Genomic DNA, 20,490 nt, shown 5'->3' on the forward strand with positions numbered 1-20,490 from the left:
TTTTCATCCTATTAGGACAATAAGAAAAAAGGCTGCAAACCTCTGTACCTGATGTACCTGATGATAACGTTTGGCAAATGCAAACAACATGTTCAACTTTGACTATGTGAGAGAGGGAAGTCTTGGGCTAATGGCCAAGGCAAGTCTTGGGCTGATGGCCAAGGCTCTCTTTTGACATATGGGGCTTTATGTTGCTCCCAGACCAAAAAGTGCACTCGGAAGCACAGATAGTTTCCAAGCAACACACTTGTCATGTTTGTGTTGAGTGCCCAACTGGTGTACAGATGACCGTAGTAATGGTTGTGAGTGTGCAGAGTGAAACCAAGATCCACCATAGGTAGACTGTCGATGACTGAGATGTTTCTCTGTGACGTTAGGTCAACAGGGGTCACGATAAACCCTTGTAAATGCCGAAACCCGGGATTGAACAAGGGACCTTCAGATCTTCAGTCTGACGCTCTCCCAACTGAGCTATTTCGGCACTTTTGTGAGCACCCCGTGAGCTTGTGGGTGGAAAAAGCACAGCATTATCACCCTGTGCTGTATGGGCTGTATTTCAATTTTCATCCTATTAAGACAATAAGAAAAAAGCCTGCAACCCTCTGTACCCGATGATCACGTTTGGCAAATGCAAACAACATGTTCAACTTTGACTATGTGAGATAGGGAAGTCTTGGGCTAATGGCCAAGGCAAGTCTTGGGCTGATGGCCAAGGCTCTCTTTTGACATATGGGGCTTTATGTTGCTCCCAGACCAAAAAGTGCACTGTGCAGCACAGATAGTTTCCAAACAACACACTTGTCATGTTTGTGTTGAGTGCCCAACTGGTGTACAGATGACCGTAGTAATAGTTGTGAGTGTGCAGAGCGAAACCAAGATCCACCATACGTAAACTGTCGATTATTGAGATGTTTCTCTGTGACGTTAGGTCAACAGGGGTCACGATAAACCCTTGTAAATGCCGAAACCCGGGATTGAACCAGGGACCTTCAGATCTTCAGTCTGACGCTCTCCCAACTGAGCTATTTCGGCACTTTTGTGAGCACCCCGTGAGCTTGTGGGTGGAAAAAGCACAGCATTATCACCCAAAAAGGCTGTATTTCAATTTTCATCCTATTAGGACAATAAGAAAAAAGTCTGCAAACCTCTGTACCTGATGTACCTGATGATAACGTTTGGCAAATGCAAACAACATGTTCAACTTTGACTATGTGAGAGAGGGAAGTCTTGGGCTAATGGCCAAGGCAAGTCTTGGGCTGATGGCCAAGGCTCTCTTTTGACATATGGGGCTTTATGTTGCTCCCAGGCTCCCAGATGGGGCTTTATGTTGCTCCCAGACCAAAAAGGTCTGGGAGCACAGATAGTTTCCAAGCAACACACTTGTCATGTTTGTGTTGAGTGCCCAACTGGTGTACAGATGACCGTAGTAATGGTTGTGAGTGTGCAGAGTGAAACCAAGATCCACCATAGGTAGACTGTCGATGACTGATATGTTTCTCTGTGACGTTAGGTCAACATGGGTCACGATAAACCCTTGTAAATGCCGAAACCCGGGATTGAACCAGGGACCTTCAGATCTTCAGTCTGACGCTCTCCCAACTGAGCTATTTCGGCACTTTTGTGAGCACCCCGTGAGCTTGTGGGTGGAAAAAGCAAAGCATTATCACCCTGTGCTGTATGGGCTGTTTTTCAATTTTCATCCTATTAGGACAATAAGAAAAAAGGCTGCAACCCTCTGTACCCGATGATAACGTTTGGCAAATGCAAACAACATGTTCAACTTTGACTATGTGAGATAGGGAAGTCTTGGGCTAATGGCCAAGGCAAGTCTTGGGCTGATGGCCAAGGCTCTCTTTTGACATATGGGGCTTTATGTTGCTCCCAGACCAAAAAGTGCACTGTGCAGCACAGATAGTTTCCAAACAACACACTTGTCATGTTTGTGTTGAGTGCACAACTGGTGTACAGATGACCGTAGTAATAGTTGTAAGTGTGCAGAGCGAAACCAAGATCCACCATACGTAAACTGTCGATTATTGAGATGTTTCTCTGTGACGTTAGGTCAACAGGGGTAACGATAAACCCTTGCAAATGCCGAAACCCGGGATTGAACCAGGGACCTTCAGATCTTCAGTCTGACGCTCTCCCAACTGAGCTATTTCGGCACTTTTGTGAGCACCCCGTGAGCTTGTGGGTGGAAAAAGCATAGCATTATCACCTAAAAAAGGCTGTATTTCAATTTTCATCCTATTAGGACAATAAGAACAAAGGCTGCAAACCTCTGTACCCGATGATAACGTTTGGCAAATGCAAACAACATGTTCAACTTTGACTATGTGAGAGAGGGAAGTCTTGGGCTAATGGCCAAGGCAAGTCTTGGGCTGATGGCCAAGGCTCTCTTTTGACATATGGGGCTTTATGTTGCTCCCAGACCAAAAAGTGGACTCTGCAGCACAGATAGTTTCCAAGCAACACACTTGTCATGTTTGTGTTGAGTGCCCAACTGGTGTACAGATGACCGTAGTAATGGTTGTGAGTGTGCAGAGTGAAACCAAGATCCACCATAGGCAGACTGTCGATGACTGAGATGTTTCTCTGTGACGTTAGGTCAACAGGGGTCACGATAAACCCTTGTAAATGCCGAAACCCGGGATTGAACAAGTGACCTTAAGATCTTCAGTCTGACGCTCTCCCAACTGAGCTATTTCGGCACTTTTGTGAGCACCCCGTGAGCTTGTGGGTGGAAAAAGCACAGCATTATCACCCTGTGCTGTATGGGCTGTATTTCAATTTTCATCCTATTAGGACAATAAGAAAAAAGCCTGCAACCCTCTGTACCCGATGATCATGTTTGGCAAATGCAAACAACATGTTCAACTTTGACTATGTGAGATAGGGAAGTCTTGGGCTAATGGCCAAGGCAAGTCTTGGGCTGATGGCCAAGGCTCTCTTTTGACATATGGGGCTTTATGTTGCTCCCAGACCAAAAAGTGCACTGTGCAGCACAGATAGTTTCCAAACAACACACTTGTCATGTTTGTGTTGAGTGCCCAACTGGTGTACAGATGACCGTAGTAATAGTTGTGAGTGTGCAGAGCGAAACCAAGATCCACCATACGTAAACTGTCGATTATTGAGATGTTTCTCTGTGACGTTAGGTCAACAGGGGTCACGATAAACCCTTGTAAATGCCGAAACCCGGGATTGAACCAGGGACCTTCAGATCTTCAGTCTGACGCTCTCCCAACTGAGCTATTTCGGCACTTTTGTGAGCACCCCGTGAGCTTGTGGGTGGAAAAAGCACAGCATTATCACCCAAAAAGGCTGTATTTCAATTTTCATCCTATTAGGACAATAAGAAAAAAGGCTGCAAACCTCTGTACCTGATGTACCTGATGATAACGTTTGGCAAATGCAAGCAACATGTTCAACTTTGACTATGTGAGAGAGGGAAGTCTTGGGCTAATGGCCAAGGCAAGTCTTGGGCTGATGGCCAAGGCTCTCTTTTGACATATGGGGCTTTATGTTGCTCCCAGACCAAAAAGGTCTGGGAGCACAGATAGTTTCCAAGCAACACACTTGTCATGTTTGTGTTGAGTGCCCAACTGACCGTAGTAATGGTTGTGAGTGTGCAGAGTGAAACCAAGATCCACCATAGGTAGACTGTCGATGACTGATATGTTTCTCTGTGACGTTAGGTCAACATGGGTCACGATAAACCCTTGTAAATGCCGAAACCCGGGATTGAACCAGGGACCTTCAGATCTTCAGTCTGACGCTCTCCCAACTGAGCTATTTCGGCACTTTTGTGAGCACCCCGTGAGCTTGTGGGTGGAAAAAGCACAGCATTATCACCCAAAAAGGCTGTATTTCAATTTTCATCCTATTAGGACAATAAGAAAAAAGGCTGCAAACCTCTGTACCTGATGTACCTGATGATAACGTTTGGCAAATGCAAACAACATGTTCAACTTTGACTATGTGAGAGAGGGAAGTCTTGGGCTAATGGCCAAGGCAAGTCTTGGGCTGATGGCCAAGGCTCTCTTTTGACATATGGGGCTTTATGTTGCTCCCAGACCAAAAAGGTCTGGGAGCACAGATAGTTTCCAAGCAACACACTTGTCATGTTTGTGTTGAGTGCCCAACTGACCGTAGTAATGGTTGTGAGTGTGCAGAGTGAAACCAAGATCCACCATAGGTAGACTGTCGATGACTGATATGTTTCTCTGTGACGTTAGGTCAACATGGGTCACGATAAACCCTTGTAAATGCCGAAACCCGGGATTGAACCAGGGACCTTCAGATCTTCAGTCTGACGCTCTCCCAACTGAGCTATTTCGGCACTTTTGTGAGCACCCCGTGAGCTTGTGCGTGGAAAAAGCACAGCATTATCACCCAAAAAGGCTGTATTTCAATTTTCATCCTATTAGGACAATAAGAAAAAAGGCTGCAAACCTCTGTACCTGATGTACCTGATGATAACGTTTGGCAAATGCAAACAACATGTTCAACTTTGACTATGTGAGAGAGGGAAGTCTTGGGCTAATGGCCAAGGCAAGTCTTGGGCTGATGGCCAAGGCTCTCTTTTGACATATGGGGCTTTATGTTGCTCCCAGACCAAAAAGTGCACTCGGAAGCACAGATAGTTTCCAAGCAACACACTTGTCATGTTTGTGTTGAGTGCCCAACTGGTGTACAGATGACCGTAGTAATGGTTGTGAGTGTGCAGAGTGAAACCAAGATCCACCATAGGTAGACTGTCGATGACTGAGATGTTTCTCTGTGACGTTAGGTCAACAGGGGTCACGATAAACCCTTGTAAATGCCGAAACCCGGGATTGAACAAGGGACCTTCAGATCTTCAGTCTGACGCTCTCCCAACTGAGCTATTTCGGCACTTTTGTGAGCACCCCGTGAGCTTGTGGGTGGAAAAAGCACAGCATTATCACCCTGTGCTGTATGGGCTGTATTTCAATTTTCATCCTATTAAGACAATAAGAAAAAAGCCTGCAACCCTCTGTACCCGATGATCACGTTTGGCAAATGCAAACAACATGTTCAACTTTGACTATGTGAGATAGGGAAGTCTTGGGCTAATGGCCAAGGCAAGTCTTGGGCTGATGGCCAAGGCTCTCTTTTGCCATATGGGGCTTTATGTTGCTCCCAGACCAAAAAGTGCACTGTGCAGCACAGATAGTTTCCAAACAACACACTTGTCATGTTTGTGTTGAGTGCCCAACTGGTGTACAGATGACCGTAGTAATAGTTGTGAGTGTGCAGAGCGAAACCAAGATCCACCATACGTAAACTGTCGATTATTGAGATGTTTCTCTGTGACGTTAGGTCAACAGGGGTCACGATAAACCCTTGTAAATGCCGAAACCCGGGATTGAACCAGGGACCTTCAGATCTTCAGTCTGACGCTCTCCCAACTGAGCTATTTCGGCACTTTTGTGAGCACCCCGTGAGCTTGTGGGTGGAAAAAGCACAGCATTATCACCCAAAAAGGCTGTATTTCAATTTTCATCCTATTAGGACAATAAGAAAAAAGTCTGCAAACCTCTGTACCTGATGTACCTGATGATAACGTTTGGCAAATGCAAACAACATGTTCAACTTTGACTATGTGAGAGAGGGAAGTCTTGGGCTAATGGCCAAGGCAAGTCTTGGGCTGATGGCCAAGGCTCTCTTTTGACATATGGGGCTTTATGTTGCTCCCAGACCAAAAAGGTCTGGGAGCACAGATAGTTTCCAAGCAACACACTTGTCATGTTTGTGTTGAGTGCCCAACTGACCGTAGTAATGGTTGTGAGTGTGCAGAGTGAAACCAAGATCCACCATAGGTAGACTGTCGATGACTGATATGTTTCTCTGTGACGTTAGGTCAACATGGGTCACGATAAACCCTTGTAAATGCCGAAACCCGGGATTGAACCAGGGACCTTCAGATCTTCAGTCTGACGCTCTCCCAACTGAGCTATTTCGGCACTTTTGTGAGCACCCCGTGAGCTTGTGGGTGGAAAAAGCACAGCATTATCACCCAAAAAGGCTGTATTTCAATTTTCATCCTATTAGGACAATAAGAAAAAAGGCTGCAAACCTCTGTACCTGATGTACCTGATGATAACGTTTGGCAAATGCAAACAACATGTTCAACTTTGACTATGTGAGAGAGGGAAGTCTTGGGCTAATGGCCAAGGCAAGTCTTGGGCTGATGGCCAAGGCTCTCTTTTGACATATGGGGCTTTATGTTGCTCCCAGACCAAAAAGGTCTGGGAGCACAGATAGTTTCCAAGCAACACACTTGTCATGTTTGTGTTGAGTGCCCAACTGACCGTAGTAATGGTTGTGAGTGTGCAGAGTGAAACCAAGATCCACCATAGGTAGACTGTCGATGACTGATATGTTTCTCTGTGACGTTAGGTCAACATGGGTCACGATAAACCCTTGTAAATGCCGAAACCCGGGATTGAACCAGGGACCTTCAGATCTTCAGTCTGACGCTCTCCCAACTGAGCTATTTCGGCACTTTTGTGAGCACCCCGTGAGCTTGTGCGTGGAAAAAGCACAGCATTATCACCCAAAAAGGCTGTATTTCAATTTTCATCCTATTAGGACAATAAGAAAAAAGGCTGCAAACCTCTGTACCTGATGTACCTGATGATAACGTTTGGCAAATGCAAACAACATGTTCAACTTTGACTATGTGAGAGAGGGAAGTCTTGGGCTAATGGCCAAGGCAAGTCTTGGGCTGATGGCCAAGGCTCTCTTTTGACATATGGGGCTTTATGTTGCTCCCAGACCAAAAAGTGCACTCGGAAGCACAGATAGTTTCCAAGCAACACACTTGTCATGTTTGTGTTGAGTGCCCAACTGGTGTACAGATGACCGTAGTAATGGTTGTGAGTGTGCAGAGTGAAACCAAGATCCACCATAGGTAGACTGTCGATGACTGAGATGTTTCTCTGTGACGTTAGGTCAACAGGGGTCACGATAAACCCTTGTAAATGCCGAAACCCGGGATTGAACAAGGGACCTTCAGATCTTCAGTCTGACGCTCTCCCAACTGAGCTATTTCGGCACTTTTGTGAGCACCCCGTGAGCTTGTGGGTGGAAAAAGCACAGCATTATCACCCTGTGCTGTATGGGCTGTATTTCAATTTTCATCCTATTAAGACAATAAGAAAAAAGCCTGCAACCCTCTGTACCCGATGATCACGTTTGGCAAATGCAAACAACATGTTCAACTTTGACTATGTGAGATAGGGAAGTCTTGGGCTAATGGCCAAGGCAAGTCTTGGGCTGATGGCCAAGGCTCTCTTTTGACATATGGGGCTTTATGTTGCTCCCAGACCAAAAAGTGCACTGTGCAGCACAGATAGTTTCCAAACAACACACTTGTCATGTTTGTGTTGAGTGCCCAACTGGTGTACAGATGACCGTAGTAATAGTTGTGAGTGTGCAGAGCGAAACCAAGATCCACCATACGTAAACTGTCGATTATTGAGATGTTTCTCTGTGACGTTAGGTCAACAGGGGTCACGATAAACCCTTGTAAATGCCGAAACCCGGGATTGAACCAGGGACCTTCAGATCTTCAGTCTGACGCTCTCCCAACTGAGCTATTTCGGCACTTTTGTGAGCACCCCGTGAGCTTGTGGGTGGAAAAAGCACAGCATTATCACCCAAAAAGGCTGTATTTCAATTTTCATCCTATTAGGACAATAAGAAAAAAGTCTGCAAACCTCTGTACCTGATGTACCTGATGATAACGTTTGGCAAATGCAAACAACATGTTCAACTTTGACTATGTGAGAGAGGGAAGTCTTGGGCTAATGGCCAAGGCAAGTCTTGGGCTGATGGCCAAGGCTCTCTTTTGACATATGGGGCTTTATGTTGCTCCCAGACCAAAAAGGTCTGGGAGCACAGATAGTTTCCAAGCAACACACTTGTCATGTTTGTGTTGAGTGCCCAACTGACCGTAGTAATGGTTGTGAGTGTGCAGAGTGAAACCAAGATCCACCATAGGTAGACTGTCGATGACTGATATGTTTCTCTGTGACGTTAGGTCAACATGGGTCACGATAAACCCTTGTAAATGCCGAAACCCGGGATTGAACCAGGGACCTTCAGATCTTCAGTCTGACGCTCTCCCAACTGAGCTATTTCGGCACTTTTGTGAGCACCCCGTGAGCTTGTGGGTGGAAAAAGCACAGCATTATCACCCTGTGCTGTATGGGCTGTTTTTCAATTTTCATCCTATTAGGACAATAAGAAAAAAGGCTGCAACCCTCTGTACCCGATGATAACGTTTGGCAAATGCAAACAACATGTTCAACTTTGACTATGTGAGAGAGGGAAGTCTTGGGCTAATGGCCAAGGCAAGTCTTGGGCTGATGGCCAAGGCTCTCTTTTGACATATGGGGCTTTATGTTGCTCCCAGACCAAAAAGTGCACTGTGCAGCACAGATAGTTTCCAAGCAACACACTTGTCTTGTTTGTGTTGAGTGCCCAACTGGTGTACAGATGACCGTAGTAATGGTTGTGAGTGTGCAGAGCGAAACCAAGATCCACCATAGGTAGACTGTCGATGACTGAGATGTTTCTCTGTGACGTTAGGTCAACAGGGGTCACGATAAACCCCCTGTAATTTCCCCGAGGGAACCTCCCAAAGGGATTAATAAAGTCGTCTGTCTGTCTGTCTGTCTGTCTTGTAAATGCCGAAACCCAGGATTGAACCAGGGACCTTCAGATCTTCAGTCTGACGCTCTCCCAACTGAGCTATTTCGGCACTTTTGTGAGCACCCCGTGAGCTTGTGGGTGGAAAAAGCACAGCATTATCACCCTGTGCTGTATGGGCTGTATTTCAATTTTCATCCTATTAGGACAATAAGAAAAAAGACTGCAACCCTCTGTACCCGATGATAACGTTTGGCAAATGCAAACAACATGTTCAACTTTGACTATGTGAGAGAGGGAAGTCTTGGGCTAATGGCCAAGGCAAGTCTTGGGCTGACGGCCAAGGCTCTCTTTTGACATATGGGGCTTTATGTTGCTCCCAGACCAAAAAGTGCACTGTGCAGCACAGATAGTTTCCAAGCAACACACTTGTCTTGTTTGTGTTGAGTGCCCAACTGGTGTGCAGCACAGTGCAGCACAGATAGTTTCCAAACAACACACTTGTCATGTTTGTGTTGAGTGCCCAACTGGTGTACAGATGACCGTAGTAATAGTTGTAAGTGTGCAGAGCGAAACCAAGATCCACCATAGGTAGACTGTCGATGACTGAGATGTTTCTCTGTGACGTTAGGTCAACAGGGGTCACGATAAACCCTTGTAAATGCCGAAACCCGGGATTGAACCAGGGACCTTCAGATCTTCTGTCTGACGCTCTCCCAACTGAGCTATTTCGGCACTTTTGTGAGCACCCCGTGAGCTTGTGGGTGGAAAAAGCACAGCATTATCACCTAAAAAAGGCTGTATTTCAATTTTCATCCTATTAGGACAATAAGAACAAAGGCTGCAAACCTCTGTACCCGATGATAACGTTTGGCAAATGCAAACAACATGTTCAACTTTGACTATGTGAGAGAGGGAAGTCTTCGGCTAATGGCCAAGGCAAGTCTTGGGCTGATGGCCAAGGCTCTCTTTTGACATATGGGGCTTTATGTTGCTCCCAGACCAAAAAGTGCACTCTGCAGCACAGATAGTTTCCAAGCAACACACTTGTCATGTTTGTGTTGAGTGCCCAACTGGTGTACAGGTGACCGTAGTAATGGTTGTGAGTGTGCAGAGTGAAACCAAGATCCACCATAGGTAGACTGTCGATGACTGAGATGTTTCTCTGTGACGTTAGGTCAACAGGGGTCACGATAAACCCTTGTAAATGCCGAAACCCGGGATTGAACAAGGGACCTTCAGATCTTCAGTCTGACGCTCTCCCAACTGAGCTATTTCGGCACTTTTGTGAGCACCCCGTGAGCTTGTGGGTGGAAAAAGCACAGCATTATCACCCAAAAAGGCTGTATTTCAATTTTCATCCTATTAGGACAATAAGAAAAAAGTCTGCAAACCTCTGTACCTGATGTACCTGATGATAACGTTTGGCAAATGCAAACAACATGTTCAACTTTGACTATGTGAGAGAGGGAAGTCTTGGGCTAATGGCCAAGGCAAGTCTTGGGCTGATGGCCAAGGCTCTCTTTTGACATATGGGGCTTTATGTTGCTCCCAGACCAAAAAGGTCTGGGAGCACAGATAGTTTCCAAGCAACACACTTGTCATGTTTGTGTTGAGTGCCCAACTGACCGTAGTAATGGTTGTGAGTGTGCAGAGTGAAACCAAGATCCACCATAGGTAGACTGTCGATGACTGATATGTTTCTCTGTGACGTTAGGTCAACATTGGTCACGATAAACCCTTGTAAATGCCGAAACCCGGGATTGAACCAGGGACCTTCAGATCTTCAGTCTGACGCTCTCCCAAATGAGCTATTTCGGCACTTTTGTGAGCACCCCGTGAGCTTGTGGGTGGAAAAAGCACAGCATTATCACCCTGTGCTGTATGGGCTGTATTTCAATTTTCATCCTATTAGGACAATAAGAAAAAAGGCTGCAACCCTCTGTACCCGTTGATAACGTTTGGCAAATGCAAACAACATGTTCAACTTTGACTATGTGAGAGAGGGAAGTCTTGGGCTAATGGCCAAGGCAAGTCTTGGGCTGACGGCGAAGGCTCTCTTTTGACATATGGGGCTTTATGTTGCTCCCAGACCAAAAAGTGCACTGTGCAGCACAGATAGTTTCCAAGCAACACACTTGTCTTGTTTGTGTTGAGTGCCCAACTGGTGTACAGATGACCGTAGTAATGGTTGTGAGTGTGCAGAGCGAAACCAAGATCCACCATAGGTAGACTGTCGATGACTGAGATGTTTCTCTGTGACGTTAGGTCAACAGGGGTCACGATAAACCCTTGTAAATGCCGAAACCCGGGATTGAACCAGGGACCTTCAGATCTTCAGTCTGACGCTCTCCCAACTGAGCTATTTCGGCACTTCTGTGAGCACCCCGTGAGCTTGTGGGTGGAAAAAGCACAGCATTATCACCCTGTGCTGTATGGGCTGTATTTCAATTTTCATCCTATTAGGACAATAAGAAAAAAGGCTGCAACCCTCTGTACCCGATGATAACGTTTGGCAAATGCAAACAACATGTTCAACTTTGACTATGTGAGAGAGGGAAGTCTTGGGCTAATGGCCAAGGCAAGTCTTGGGCTGATGGCCAAGGCTCTCTTTTGACATATGGGGCTTTATGTTGCTCCCAGACCAAAAAGTGCACTGTGCAGCACAGATAGTTTCCAAGCAACACACTTGTCTTGTTTGTGTTGAGTGCCCAACTGGTGTACAGATGACTGTAGTAATGGTTGTGAGTGTGCAGAGTGAAACCAAGATCCACCATAGGTAGACTGTCGATGACTGAGATGTTTCTCTGTGACGTTAGGTCAACAGGGGTCACGATAAACCCTTGTAAATGCCGAAACCCGGGATTGAACAAGGGACCTTCAGATCTTCAGTCTGACGCTCTCCCAACTGAGCTATTTCGGCACTTTTGTGAGCACCCCGTGAGCTTGTGGGTGGAAAAAGCACAGCATTATCACCCAAAAAGGCTGTATTTCAATTTTCATCCTATTAGGACAATAAGAAAAAAGTCTGCAAACCTCTGTACCTGATGTACCTGATGATAACGTTTGGCAAATGCAAACAACATGTTCAACTTTGACTATGTGAGAGAGGGAAGTCTTGGGCTAATGGCCAAGGCAAGTCTTGGGCTGATGGCCAAGGCTCTCTTTTGACATATGGGGCTTTATGTTGCTCCCAGACCAAAAAGGTCTGGGAGCACAGATAGTTTCCAAGCAACACACTTGTCATGTTTGTGTTGAGTGCCCAACTGACCGTAGTAATGGTTGTGAGTGTGCAGAGTGAAACCAAGATCCACCATAGGTAGACTGTCGATGACTGATATGTTTCTCTGTGACGTTAGGTCAACATGGGTCACGATAAACCCTTGTAAATGCCGAAACCCGGGATTGAACCAGGGACCTTCAGATCTTCAGTCTGACGCTCTCCCAAATGAGCTATTTCGGCACTTTTGTGAGCACCCCGTGAGCTTGTGGGTGGAAAAAGCACAGCATTATCACCCTGTGCTGTATGGGCTGTATTTCAATTTTCATCCTATTAGGACAATAAGAAAAAAGGCTGCAACCCTCTGTACCCGTTGATAACGTTTGGCAAATGCAAACAACATGTTCAACTTTGACTATGTGAGAGAGGGAAGTCTTGGGCTAATGGCCAAGGCAAGTCTTGGGCTGACGGCGAAGGCTCTCTTTTGACATATGGGGCTTTATGTTGCTCCCAGACCAAAAAGTGCACTGTGCAGCACAGATAGTTTCCAAGCAACACACTTGTCTTGTTTGTGTTGAGTGCCCAACTGGTGTACAGATGACCGTAGTAATGGTTGTGAGTGTGCAGAGCGAAACCAAGATCCACCATAGGTAGACTGTCGATGACTGAGATGTTTCTCTGTGACGTTAGGTCAACAGGGGTCACGATAAACCCTTGTAAATGCCGAAACCCGGGATTGAACCAGGGACCTTCAGATCTTCAGTCTGACGCTCTCCCAAATGAGCTATTTCGGCACTTTTGTGAGCACCCCGTGAGCTTGTGGGTGGAAAAAGCACAGCATTATCACCCTGTGCTGTATGGGCTGTATTTCAATTTTCATCCTATTAGGACAATAAGAAAAAAGGCTGCAACCCTCTGTACCCGTTGATAACGTTTGGCAAATGCAAACAACATGTTCAACTTTGACTATGTGAGAGAGGGAAGTCTTGGGCTAATGGCCAAGGCAAGTCTTGGGCTGACGGCGAAGGCTCTCTTTTGACATATGGGGCTTTATGTTGCTCCCAGACCAAAAAGTGCACTGTGCAGCACAGATAGTTTCCAAGCAACACACTTGTCTTGTTTGTGTTGAGTGCCCAACTGGTGTACAGATGACCGTAGTAGTAGTTGTAAGTGTGTAGAGCGAAACCAAGATCCACCATACGTAGACTGTCGATTATTGAGATGTTTCTCTGTGACGTTAGGTCGACAGGGGCCACGATAAACCCTTGTAAATGCCGAAACCCGGGATTGAACTAGGGACCTTCAGATCTTCAGTCTGACGCTCTCCCAACTGAGCTATTTCGGCACTTTTGTGAGCACCCCGTGAGCTTGTGGGTGGAAAAAGCACAGCATTATCACCCTGTGCTATATGGGCTGTATTTCAATTTTCATCCTATTAAGACAATAAGAAAAAAGCCTGCAACCCTCTGTACCCGATGATCACGTTTGGCAAATGCAAACAACATGTTCAACTTTGACTATGTGAGATAGGGAAGTCTTGGGCTAATGGCCAAGGCAAGTCTTGGGCTGATGGCCAAGGCTCTCTTTTGACATATGGGGCTTTATGTTGCTCCCAGACCAAAAAGTGCACTGTGCAGCACAGATAGTTTCCAAACAACACACTTGTCATGTTTGTGTTGAGTGCCCAACTGGTGTACAGATGACCGTAGTAATAGTTGTAAGTGTGCAGAGCGAAACCAAGATCCACCATACGTAAACTGTCGATTATTGAGATGTTTCTCTGTGACGTTAGGTCAACAGGGGTAACGATAAACCCTTGTAAATGCCGAAACCCGGGATTGAACCAGGGACCTTCAGATCTTCAGTCTGACGCTCTCCCAACTGAGCTATTTCGGCACTTTTGTGAGCACCCCGTGAGCTTGTGGGTGGAAAAAGCACAGCATTATCACCTAAAAAAGGCTGTATTTCAATTTTCATCCTATTAGGACAATAAGAACAAAGGCTGCAAACCTCTGTACCTGATGTACCTGATGATAACGTTTGGCAAATGCAAACAACATGTTCAACTTTGACTATGTGAGAGAGGGAAGTCTTGGGCTAATGGCCAAGGCAAGTCTTGGGCTGATGGCCAAGGCTCTCTTTTGACATATGGGGCTTTATGTTGCTCCCAGACCAAAAAGTGCACTCGGAAGCACAGATAGTTTCCAAGCAACACACTTGTCATGTTTGTGTTGAGTGCCCAACTGGTGTACAGATGACCGTAGTAATGGTTGTGAGTGTGCAGAGTGAAACCAAGATCCACCATAGGTAGACTGTCGATGACTGAGATGTTTCTCTGTGACGTTAGGTCAACAGGGATCACGATAAACCCTTGTAAATGCCGAAACCCGGGATTGAACAAGGGACCTTCAGATATTCAGTCTGACGCTCTCCCAACTGAGCTATTTCGGCACTTTTGTGAGCACCCCGTGAGCTTGTGGGTGGAAAAAGCACAGCATTATCACCCTGTGCTGTATGGGCTGTATTTCAATTTTCATCCTATTAAGACAATAAGAAAAAAGCCTGCAACCCTCTGTACCCGATGATCACGTTTGGCAAATGCAAACAACATGTTCAACTTTGACTATGTGAGATAGGGAAGTCTTGGGCTAATGGCCAAGGCAAGTCTTGGGCTGATGGCCAAGGCTCTCTTTTGACATATGGGGCTTTATGTTGCTCCCAGACCAAAAAGTGCACTGTGCAGCACAGATAGTTTCCAAACAACACACTTGTCATGTTTGTGTTGAGTGCCCAACTGGTGTGCAGATGACCGTAGTAGTAGTTGTAAGTGTGTAGAGCGAAACCAAGATCCACCATACGTAGACTGTCGATTATTGAGATGTTTCTCTGTGACGTTAGGTCGACAGGGGCCACGATAAACCCTTGTAAATGCCGAAACCCGGGATTGAACCAGGGACCTTCAGATCTTCAGTCTGACGCTCTCCCAACTGAGCTATTTCGGCACTTTTGTGAGCACCCCGTGAGCTTGTGGGTGGAAAAAGCACAGCATTATCACCCAAAAAGGCTGTATTTCAATTTTCCTCCTATTAGGACAATAAGAAAAAAGGCTGCAAACCTCTGTACCTGATGTACCTGATGATAACGTTTGGCAAATGCAAACAACATGTTCAACTTTGACTATGTGAGAGAGGGAAGTCTTGGGCTAATGGCCAAGGCAAGTCTTGGGCTGATGGCCAAGGCTCTCTTTTGACATATGGGGCTTTATGTTGCTCCCAGACCAAAAAGTGCACTCGGAAGCACAGATAGTTTCCAAGCAACACACTTGTCATGTTTGTGTTGAGTGCCCAACTGGTGTACAGATGACCGTAGTAATGGTTGTGAGTGTGCAGAGTGAAACCAAGATCCACCATAGGTAGACTGTCGATGACTGAGATGTTTCTCTGTGACGTTAGGTCAACAGGGGTCACGATAAACCCTTGTAAATGCCGAAACCCGGGATTGAACAAGGGACCTTCAGATCTTCAGTCTGACGCTCTCCCAACTGAGCTATTTGGGCACTTTTGTGAGCACCCCGTGAGCTTGTGGGTGGAAAAAGCACAGCATTATCACCCTGTGCTGTATGGGCTGTATTTCAATTTTCATCCTATTAAGACAATAAGAAAAAAGCCTGCAACCCTCTGTACCCGATGATCACGTTTGGCAAATGCAAACAACATGTTCAACTTTGACTATGTGAGATAGGGTAGTCTTGGGCTAATGGCCAAGGGAAGTCTTGGGCTGATGGCCAAGGCTCTCTTTTGACATATGGGGCTTTATGTTGCTCCCAGACCAAAAAGTGCACTGTGCAGCACAGATAGTTTCCAAACAACACACTTGTCATGTTTGTGTTGAGTGCCCAACTGGTGTGCAGCACAGTGCAGCACAGATAGTTTCCAAACAACACACTTGTCATGTTTGTGTTGATTGCCCAACTGGTGTACAGATGACCGTAGTAGTAGTTGTAAGTGTGTAGAGCGAAACCAAGATCCACCATACGTAGACTGTCGATTATTGAGATGTTTCTCTGTGACGTTAGGTCGACAGGGGCCACGATAAAGATCCACCATAGGTAGACTGTCGATGACTGAGATGTTTCTCTGTGACGTTAGGTCAACAGGGGTCACGATAAACCCTTGTAAATGCCGAAACCCGGGATTGAACCAGGGACCTTCAGATCTTCAGTCTGACGCTCTCCCAACTGAGCTATTTCGGCACTTTTGTGAGCACCCCGTGAGCTTGTGGGTGGAAAAAGCACAGCATTATCACCCAAAAAGGCTGTATTTCAATTTTCATCCTATTAGGACAATAAGAAAAAAGGCTGCAAACCTCTGTACCCGATGATAACGTTTGGCAAATGCAAACAACATGTTCAACTTTGCCTTATGTGAGATAGGGAAGTCTTGGGCTAATGGCCAAGGCTCTCTTTTGACATATGGGGCTTTATGTTGCTCCCAGACCAAAAAGGTCAATGTGCAGCACAGATAGTTTCCAAGCAACACACTTGTCATGTTTGTGTTGAGTGCCCAACTGGTGTACAGATGACCGTAGTAATGGTTGTGAGTGTGCAGAGCGAAACCAAGATCCACCATAGGTAGACTGTCGATGATTGAGATGTTTCTCTGTGACGTTAGGTCGACAGGGGCCACGATAAACCCTTGTAAATGCCGAAACCCGGGATTGAACCAGGGACCTTCAGATCTTCAGTCTGACGCTCTCCCAACTGAGCTATTTCGGCACTTTTGTGAGCACCCCGTGAGCTTGTGGGTGGAAAAAGCACAGCATTATCACCCTGTGCTGTATGGGCTGTATTTCAATTTTCATCCTATTAGGACAATAAGAAAAAAGGCTGCAACCCTCTGTACCCGATGATAACGTTTGGCAAATGCAAACAACATGTTCAACTTTGACTATGTGAGAGAGAGGGAAGTCTTGGGCTAATGGCCAAGGCAAGTCTTGGGCTGATGGCCAAGGCTCTCTTTTGACATATGGGGCTTTATGTTGCTCCCAGACCAAAAAGTGCACTGTGCAGCACAGATAGTTTCCAAGCAACACACTTGTCATGTTTGTGTTGAGTGCCCAACTGGTGTACAGATGACTGTAGTAATGGTTGTGAGTGTGCAGAGCGAAACCAAGATCCACCATAGGTAGACTGTCGATGATTGAGATGTTTCTCTGTGACGTTAGGTCAACAGGGGCAGGTCAATAGTGAGTACATATTTGAGAATTGCACAATTTCTGGGTATTTGCTTCGTGGTATTAGCAAATCCACTTGCGCCCACTATTGTGCTCATGGGTGTGTTGGCCCTAAAATGAAGAATTAGCGGCACATTTCTCTCTTGAGACCAATGGCTAACAAAAACCAGGTCACAGTCAATGGTACCATATTTTCATGCTTGTTTAAAAAGTGCATTGCGACTTACAATAAGTGCATTTAAACATTTGGGTACAAACAAGCGCTAGAAGTAAGTAAGTGCTTCAAGTAAGCCAAACTTTAAAGTACTAGTCAAAAATGCTTTTTTTTTTTTTTTGTAAGTAGGAGGTAGATGCAGATAGCTGCACGGAACAGATTATATATACAAGGTAAAGGGTGTTGACAACTGGGAGCAGAGTACCACCTACATTAACCGTTGTTTCACTGTTATTTTACATCAATAGCTGTACAGACGACCCTAGTAATGGTCATGAGTATGCAGAGCTCTACCAAGATCAACCATTGGTAGACTATAAACAAATTAGTTTAGCTCAACAGCCATAAAGATTACCAGTAAATGGCACCGTATTTTAGTGCTTGTTTAAAAGGTGCATTACATTGGTTTGCATGAGGAAACAGTTACTTACTTTGGTGGTCCTTTGCCAACAATAAATGCTTTGCTCACATAGTTCAAGCACCTGATGCATCTCATATCCGAAGATGGACAATATGTCAATATGCAGAAAGACTGCTGATTTGTTGTCTTATACTATCTGTTCTCATCTGTTGTAGGAACTCATCATCTGTTGCAGGAACTCTGTCTTAAAAGTTTTTACTTCACAAAATGTACACTAAACTTTTTTTTTACCTGCAGATCACCAGAACTTACAGCAGCGTTTGGAAAAGAAAGAGAGGGAGTGTGATGCCAAAAATAAGGAGAAAGAAGACATGATGGCAATGCTGAACAAGATGAAAGACAAACTGGAGCGAGAGACCAATGACCACAAGCAAGCCAAACTTCAAGTGGCAGAATTGTCAGCTCGGCTGCAGCATGGAAGCTCTGTACGATCACCAACACAAAGCAAACAAATGCCATCACTTTTAGATTTTGTATTCTGACTATTTTTAAAATGTTCTATCATGCTTTTGCGTGATCCATCATAGCAATGATATTTCCTCAAAAATAATAATACTCATTATTCATATATGTGTTTTTTGCTTGTGCTGTCCTCATAGACTTCTAGTGTTCCAGGGGGACCTCCTGACACTTCTGGTATTATAGCTCCATCCATTTCCTTTCCTCCTCCTCCTCCACCACCACCACCTCCTCCTCCTCCTCCTCCACCAGATGGTCCACCTGCTTTTGGCAAAGTTCCTTTAGCTCCTCCTCCTCCAGGAGCACCACTGGTTACTGCACACAAGAGGAACATTCCTCAGCCATCTAATCCAATGAAGTCATTCAACTGGAGCAAACTGCCTCAGGTAACCGTCACTTTTACTGCCAGGTCTATTGGTACTAGTCATGCTGTGGCTTTACAACTACTGCTGCTCCTACTCTTACTGCTACGTCTTCTATAGAACATTCCCTTTACTTACAACAGTTTGCTCGTAGTGATGGCTATCTAGAATGGCAGAAACTGCTAGATGTCACTTCTCTGTTGTCACTTCATTAAGCCTGCTTCTAGCATGCCTGGGGTTTATGATTGGTTTCCTTTTTTAGGAGATTCTGTAGATGTCCAAAACGGCTCCTTTGCCAGATCCCTGGCAGGCTCGGCTGTTTGGTACAAGTGAATGAGACCAAAAATTCTGTATGAATATGTTTCCTGATGAGCAGCAGAAATTTTTACATGAGAGATAAGATATGGTGATGAAAATGGACTGCAACAACCATAAGTATCCCTGTACGACATTTTCACCAAGGGGATGAGTGGCAGTCTTCTTTCAGTTGGAAGGTTGTGGTTTGTGGGTTTGATTCCCGGCTCTGCTAGACTACGTGTGTAATTGTAAACTTTACCCAATGTCGCTCCTGGTAGTGTGTGAATGGGTATAAATGTGTGATAGGAAATGCACTGTATGAATTTGTGAGTGAAAAAAAAAACCTGTAGTGTAAAGCAGCTTTGAGTGCTCATCAACACTAAATATAAATCTGATGACAGTTTGTGGTCATTATATGACTGAATATAACACATATGTGTACTTTTCTTTCGTAATTTACCTTAACAATAACTCGATTGATCAGCATTAACATAAATAATATTTAGCTAAATGTATCTAAAGAGAAGCTCTTGTACTATCAAGTCAAAAATAAAAAAATAATAAGTAAATTAGAACAGCCAGCAGCATGGAACGTGCAGCTGACAGAACCTGAATTGATGTTTGATGCAGTTTAAATCTAAGGTTATTGAGATGAATTCAAATGATCTCCACACACTGTCTTGTTTCAGAGCAAGACAGATGGAACCATATGGACAGAGATGGATGATCTGAAAGTGTTTAAAAATCTAGATCTAGAGGAGTTCCAGAGGACCTTCTCAGCTTACCAAAGGCCACAGGTAAAGTGTAATGTTTTTTATTATTATTATTTGTATCATTAGCACAGACATGCAGTCATATACAGTATATTACTGTTTATGTTTGTTTGACTTTACCAGTCAAAGTCTTGTAACAATGTTTTATTATTTAATAGTCAAGAGCAGTGATTCCCAAAGTGTACTGCAGGTGGGCCATGAAAGGAAAAACATTTTTTTATTTGAAGTTTGATTTGATTTGAAGTTTTGTAATTACGTTTTGAATTTCAGTGAAATATGTATGATAGATCTTAATGAATACTTAGAAGGAATAAAGCAAAGCCATGGTGTTTATAAATGATATAGCTATAGACTATAGCAGATAGCTCTTCTTTGTGTAAGTATCAGTGTCAGCTGATCTGCATACAGGCCTAACATTTCAGTATTTGAACTCAATGTTATAACCACATGCATGTGTTGAAAGATATGCAAGTTCAGAAAGTTAAGTGGACTGATTATTTATGTGCAATTAATTTTTGTATCCAATGCGCACATAAAAACAATAACATATATATAGGAATTATTGAACCTAGTCTTGTGTGTTGATCAGAGTCATGATTTAATGTTTGGGTGGAACTCAGAGGATGTGGGCCTCGGCACTTTGGGAGTTTGGGAATGGCTGGTCTAGAGTATGATATTTTCATGATTTACCTGCCAAGTGTTGTTGGATTGTGACTCTTTGCTTTGTTTAAATAGAAAGATACTGAAGATGATCGTACTGTTGCTAAGAAGGTGAAGGAGCTGTCAGTAATCGATGGACGGCGGGCACAGAACTGCAATATCCTGCTCTCGAG

The 20,490-nt window shown here is 44.8% G+C and overlaps 1 protein-coding gene and 30 non-coding genes across 31 annotated transcripts in view; 1 reads left to right on the top strand and 30 right to left on the bottom strand.

The window, feature by feature from the left end:
* Positions 1-20,490, top strand: part of daam1a (dishevelled associated activator of morphogenesis 1a) — a 70,144-nt gene that overhangs the window by 38,916 nt on the left and 10,738 nt on the right. Inside the window, exons 14-17 of the mRNA XM_058615269.1 lie at positions 18,004-18,191; positions 18,366-18,611; positions 19,574-19,681; positions 20,393-20,490. Coding sequence (XP_058471252.1) covers positions 18,004-18,191; positions 18,366-18,611; positions 19,574-19,681; positions 20,393-20,490 — 640 coding nt within the window. The remainder of the gene's footprint in view (positions 1-18,003; positions 18,192-18,365; positions 18,612-19,573; positions 19,682-20,392) is intronic.
* trnaf-gaa (transfer RNA phenylalanine (anticodon GAA)) lies at positions 409-481 on the bottom strand. The gene has a single exon. It is a non-coding gene; the product is annotated as a tRNA-Phe (tRNA).
* trnaf-gaa (transfer RNA phenylalanine (anticodon GAA)) lies at positions 960-1,032 on the bottom strand. Its single transcript has one exon. It is a non-coding gene; the product is annotated as a tRNA-Phe (tRNA).
* On the bottom strand, positions 1,542-1,614 carry trnaf-gaa (transfer RNA phenylalanine (anticodon GAA)). The gene has a single exon. It is a non-coding gene; the product is annotated as a tRNA-Phe (tRNA).
* On the bottom strand, positions 2,093-2,165 carry trnaf-gaa (transfer RNA phenylalanine (anticodon GAA)). Its single transcript has one exon. It is a non-coding gene; the product is annotated as a tRNA-Phe (tRNA).
* On the bottom strand, positions 2,639-2,711 carry trnaf-gaa (transfer RNA phenylalanine (anticodon GAA)). Its single transcript has one exon. It is a non-coding gene; the product is annotated as a tRNA-Phe (tRNA).
* On the bottom strand, positions 3,190-3,262 carry trnaf-gaa (transfer RNA phenylalanine (anticodon GAA)). The gene has a single exon. It is a non-coding gene; the product is annotated as a tRNA-Phe (tRNA).
* On the bottom strand, positions 3,730-3,802 carry trnaf-gaa (transfer RNA phenylalanine (anticodon GAA)). Its single transcript has one exon. It is a non-coding gene; the product is annotated as a tRNA-Phe (tRNA).
* Positions 4,270-4,342, bottom strand: trnaf-gaa (transfer RNA phenylalanine (anticodon GAA)). Its single transcript has one exon. It is a non-coding gene; the product is annotated as a tRNA-Phe (tRNA).
* Positions 4,824-4,896, bottom strand: trnaf-gaa (transfer RNA phenylalanine (anticodon GAA)). The gene has a single exon. It is a non-coding gene; the product is annotated as a tRNA-Phe (tRNA).
* Positions 5,375-5,447, bottom strand: trnaf-gaa (transfer RNA phenylalanine (anticodon GAA)). The gene has a single exon. It is a non-coding gene; the product is annotated as a tRNA-Phe (tRNA).
* On the bottom strand, positions 5,915-5,987 carry trnaf-gaa (transfer RNA phenylalanine (anticodon GAA)). The gene has a single exon. It is a non-coding gene; the product is annotated as a tRNA-Phe (tRNA).
* Positions 6,455-6,527, bottom strand: trnaf-gaa (transfer RNA phenylalanine (anticodon GAA)). Its single transcript has one exon. It is a non-coding gene; the product is annotated as a tRNA-Phe (tRNA).
* Positions 7,009-7,081, bottom strand: trnaf-gaa (transfer RNA phenylalanine (anticodon GAA)). Its single transcript has one exon. It is a non-coding gene; the product is annotated as a tRNA-Phe (tRNA).
* Positions 7,560-7,632, bottom strand: trnaf-gaa (transfer RNA phenylalanine (anticodon GAA)). Its single transcript has one exon. It is a non-coding gene; the product is annotated as a tRNA-Phe (tRNA).
* Positions 8,100-8,172, bottom strand: trnaf-gaa (transfer RNA phenylalanine (anticodon GAA)). Its single transcript has one exon. It is a non-coding gene; the product is annotated as a tRNA-Phe (tRNA).
* On the bottom strand, positions 8,719-8,791 carry trnaf-gaa (transfer RNA phenylalanine (anticodon GAA)). The gene has a single exon. It is a non-coding gene; the product is annotated as a tRNA-Phe (tRNA).
* On the bottom strand, positions 9,342-9,414 carry trnaf-gaa (transfer RNA phenylalanine (anticodon GAA)). The gene has a single exon. It is a non-coding gene; the product is annotated as a tRNA-Phe (tRNA).
* trnaf-gaa (transfer RNA phenylalanine (anticodon GAA)) lies at positions 9,888-9,960 on the bottom strand. The gene has a single exon. It is a non-coding gene; the product is annotated as a tRNA-Phe (tRNA).
* On the bottom strand, positions 10,428-10,500 carry trnaf-gaa (transfer RNA phenylalanine (anticodon GAA)). Its single transcript has one exon. It is a non-coding gene; the product is annotated as a tRNA-Phe (tRNA).
* On the bottom strand, positions 10,979-11,051 carry trnaf-gaa (transfer RNA phenylalanine (anticodon GAA)). Its single transcript has one exon. It is a non-coding gene; the product is annotated as a tRNA-Phe (tRNA).
* Positions 11,530-11,602, bottom strand: trnaf-gaa (transfer RNA phenylalanine (anticodon GAA)). The gene has a single exon. It is a non-coding gene; the product is annotated as a tRNA-Phe (tRNA).
* On the bottom strand, positions 12,070-12,142 carry trnaf-gaa (transfer RNA phenylalanine (anticodon GAA)). Its single transcript has one exon. It is a non-coding gene; the product is annotated as a tRNA-Phe (tRNA).
* trnaf-gaa (transfer RNA phenylalanine (anticodon GAA)) lies at positions 12,621-12,693 on the bottom strand. Its single transcript has one exon. It is a non-coding gene; the product is annotated as a tRNA-Phe (tRNA).
* On the bottom strand, positions 13,172-13,244 carry trnaf-gaa (transfer RNA phenylalanine (anticodon GAA)). Its single transcript has one exon. It is a non-coding gene; the product is annotated as a tRNA-Phe (tRNA).
* trnaf-gaa (transfer RNA phenylalanine (anticodon GAA)) lies at positions 13,723-13,795 on the bottom strand. Its single transcript has one exon. It is a non-coding gene; the product is annotated as a tRNA-Phe (tRNA).
* On the bottom strand, positions 14,278-14,350 carry trnaf-gaa (transfer RNA phenylalanine (anticodon GAA)). Its single transcript has one exon. It is a non-coding gene; the product is annotated as a tRNA-Phe (tRNA).
* trnaf-gaa (transfer RNA phenylalanine (anticodon GAA)) lies at positions 14,829-14,901 on the bottom strand. Its single transcript has one exon. It is a non-coding gene; the product is annotated as a tRNA-Phe (tRNA).
* Positions 15,383-15,455, bottom strand: trnaf-gaa (transfer RNA phenylalanine (anticodon GAA)). Its single transcript has one exon. It is a non-coding gene; the product is annotated as a tRNA-Phe (tRNA).
* On the bottom strand, positions 16,079-16,151 carry trnaf-gaa (transfer RNA phenylalanine (anticodon GAA)). Its single transcript has one exon. It is a non-coding gene; the product is annotated as a tRNA-Phe (tRNA).
* trnaf-gaa (transfer RNA phenylalanine (anticodon GAA)) lies at positions 16,601-16,673 on the bottom strand. Its single transcript has one exon. It is a non-coding gene; the product is annotated as a tRNA-Phe (tRNA).

The sequence above is a fragment of the Solea solea genome, chromosome 18 (genome assembly GCF_958295425.1).
Source record: "Solea solea chromosome 18, fSolSol10.1, whole genome shotgun sequence".
Taxonomy (NCBI): Eukaryota; Metazoa; Chordata; class Actinopteri; order Pleuronectiformes; family Soleidae; genus Solea; species Solea solea.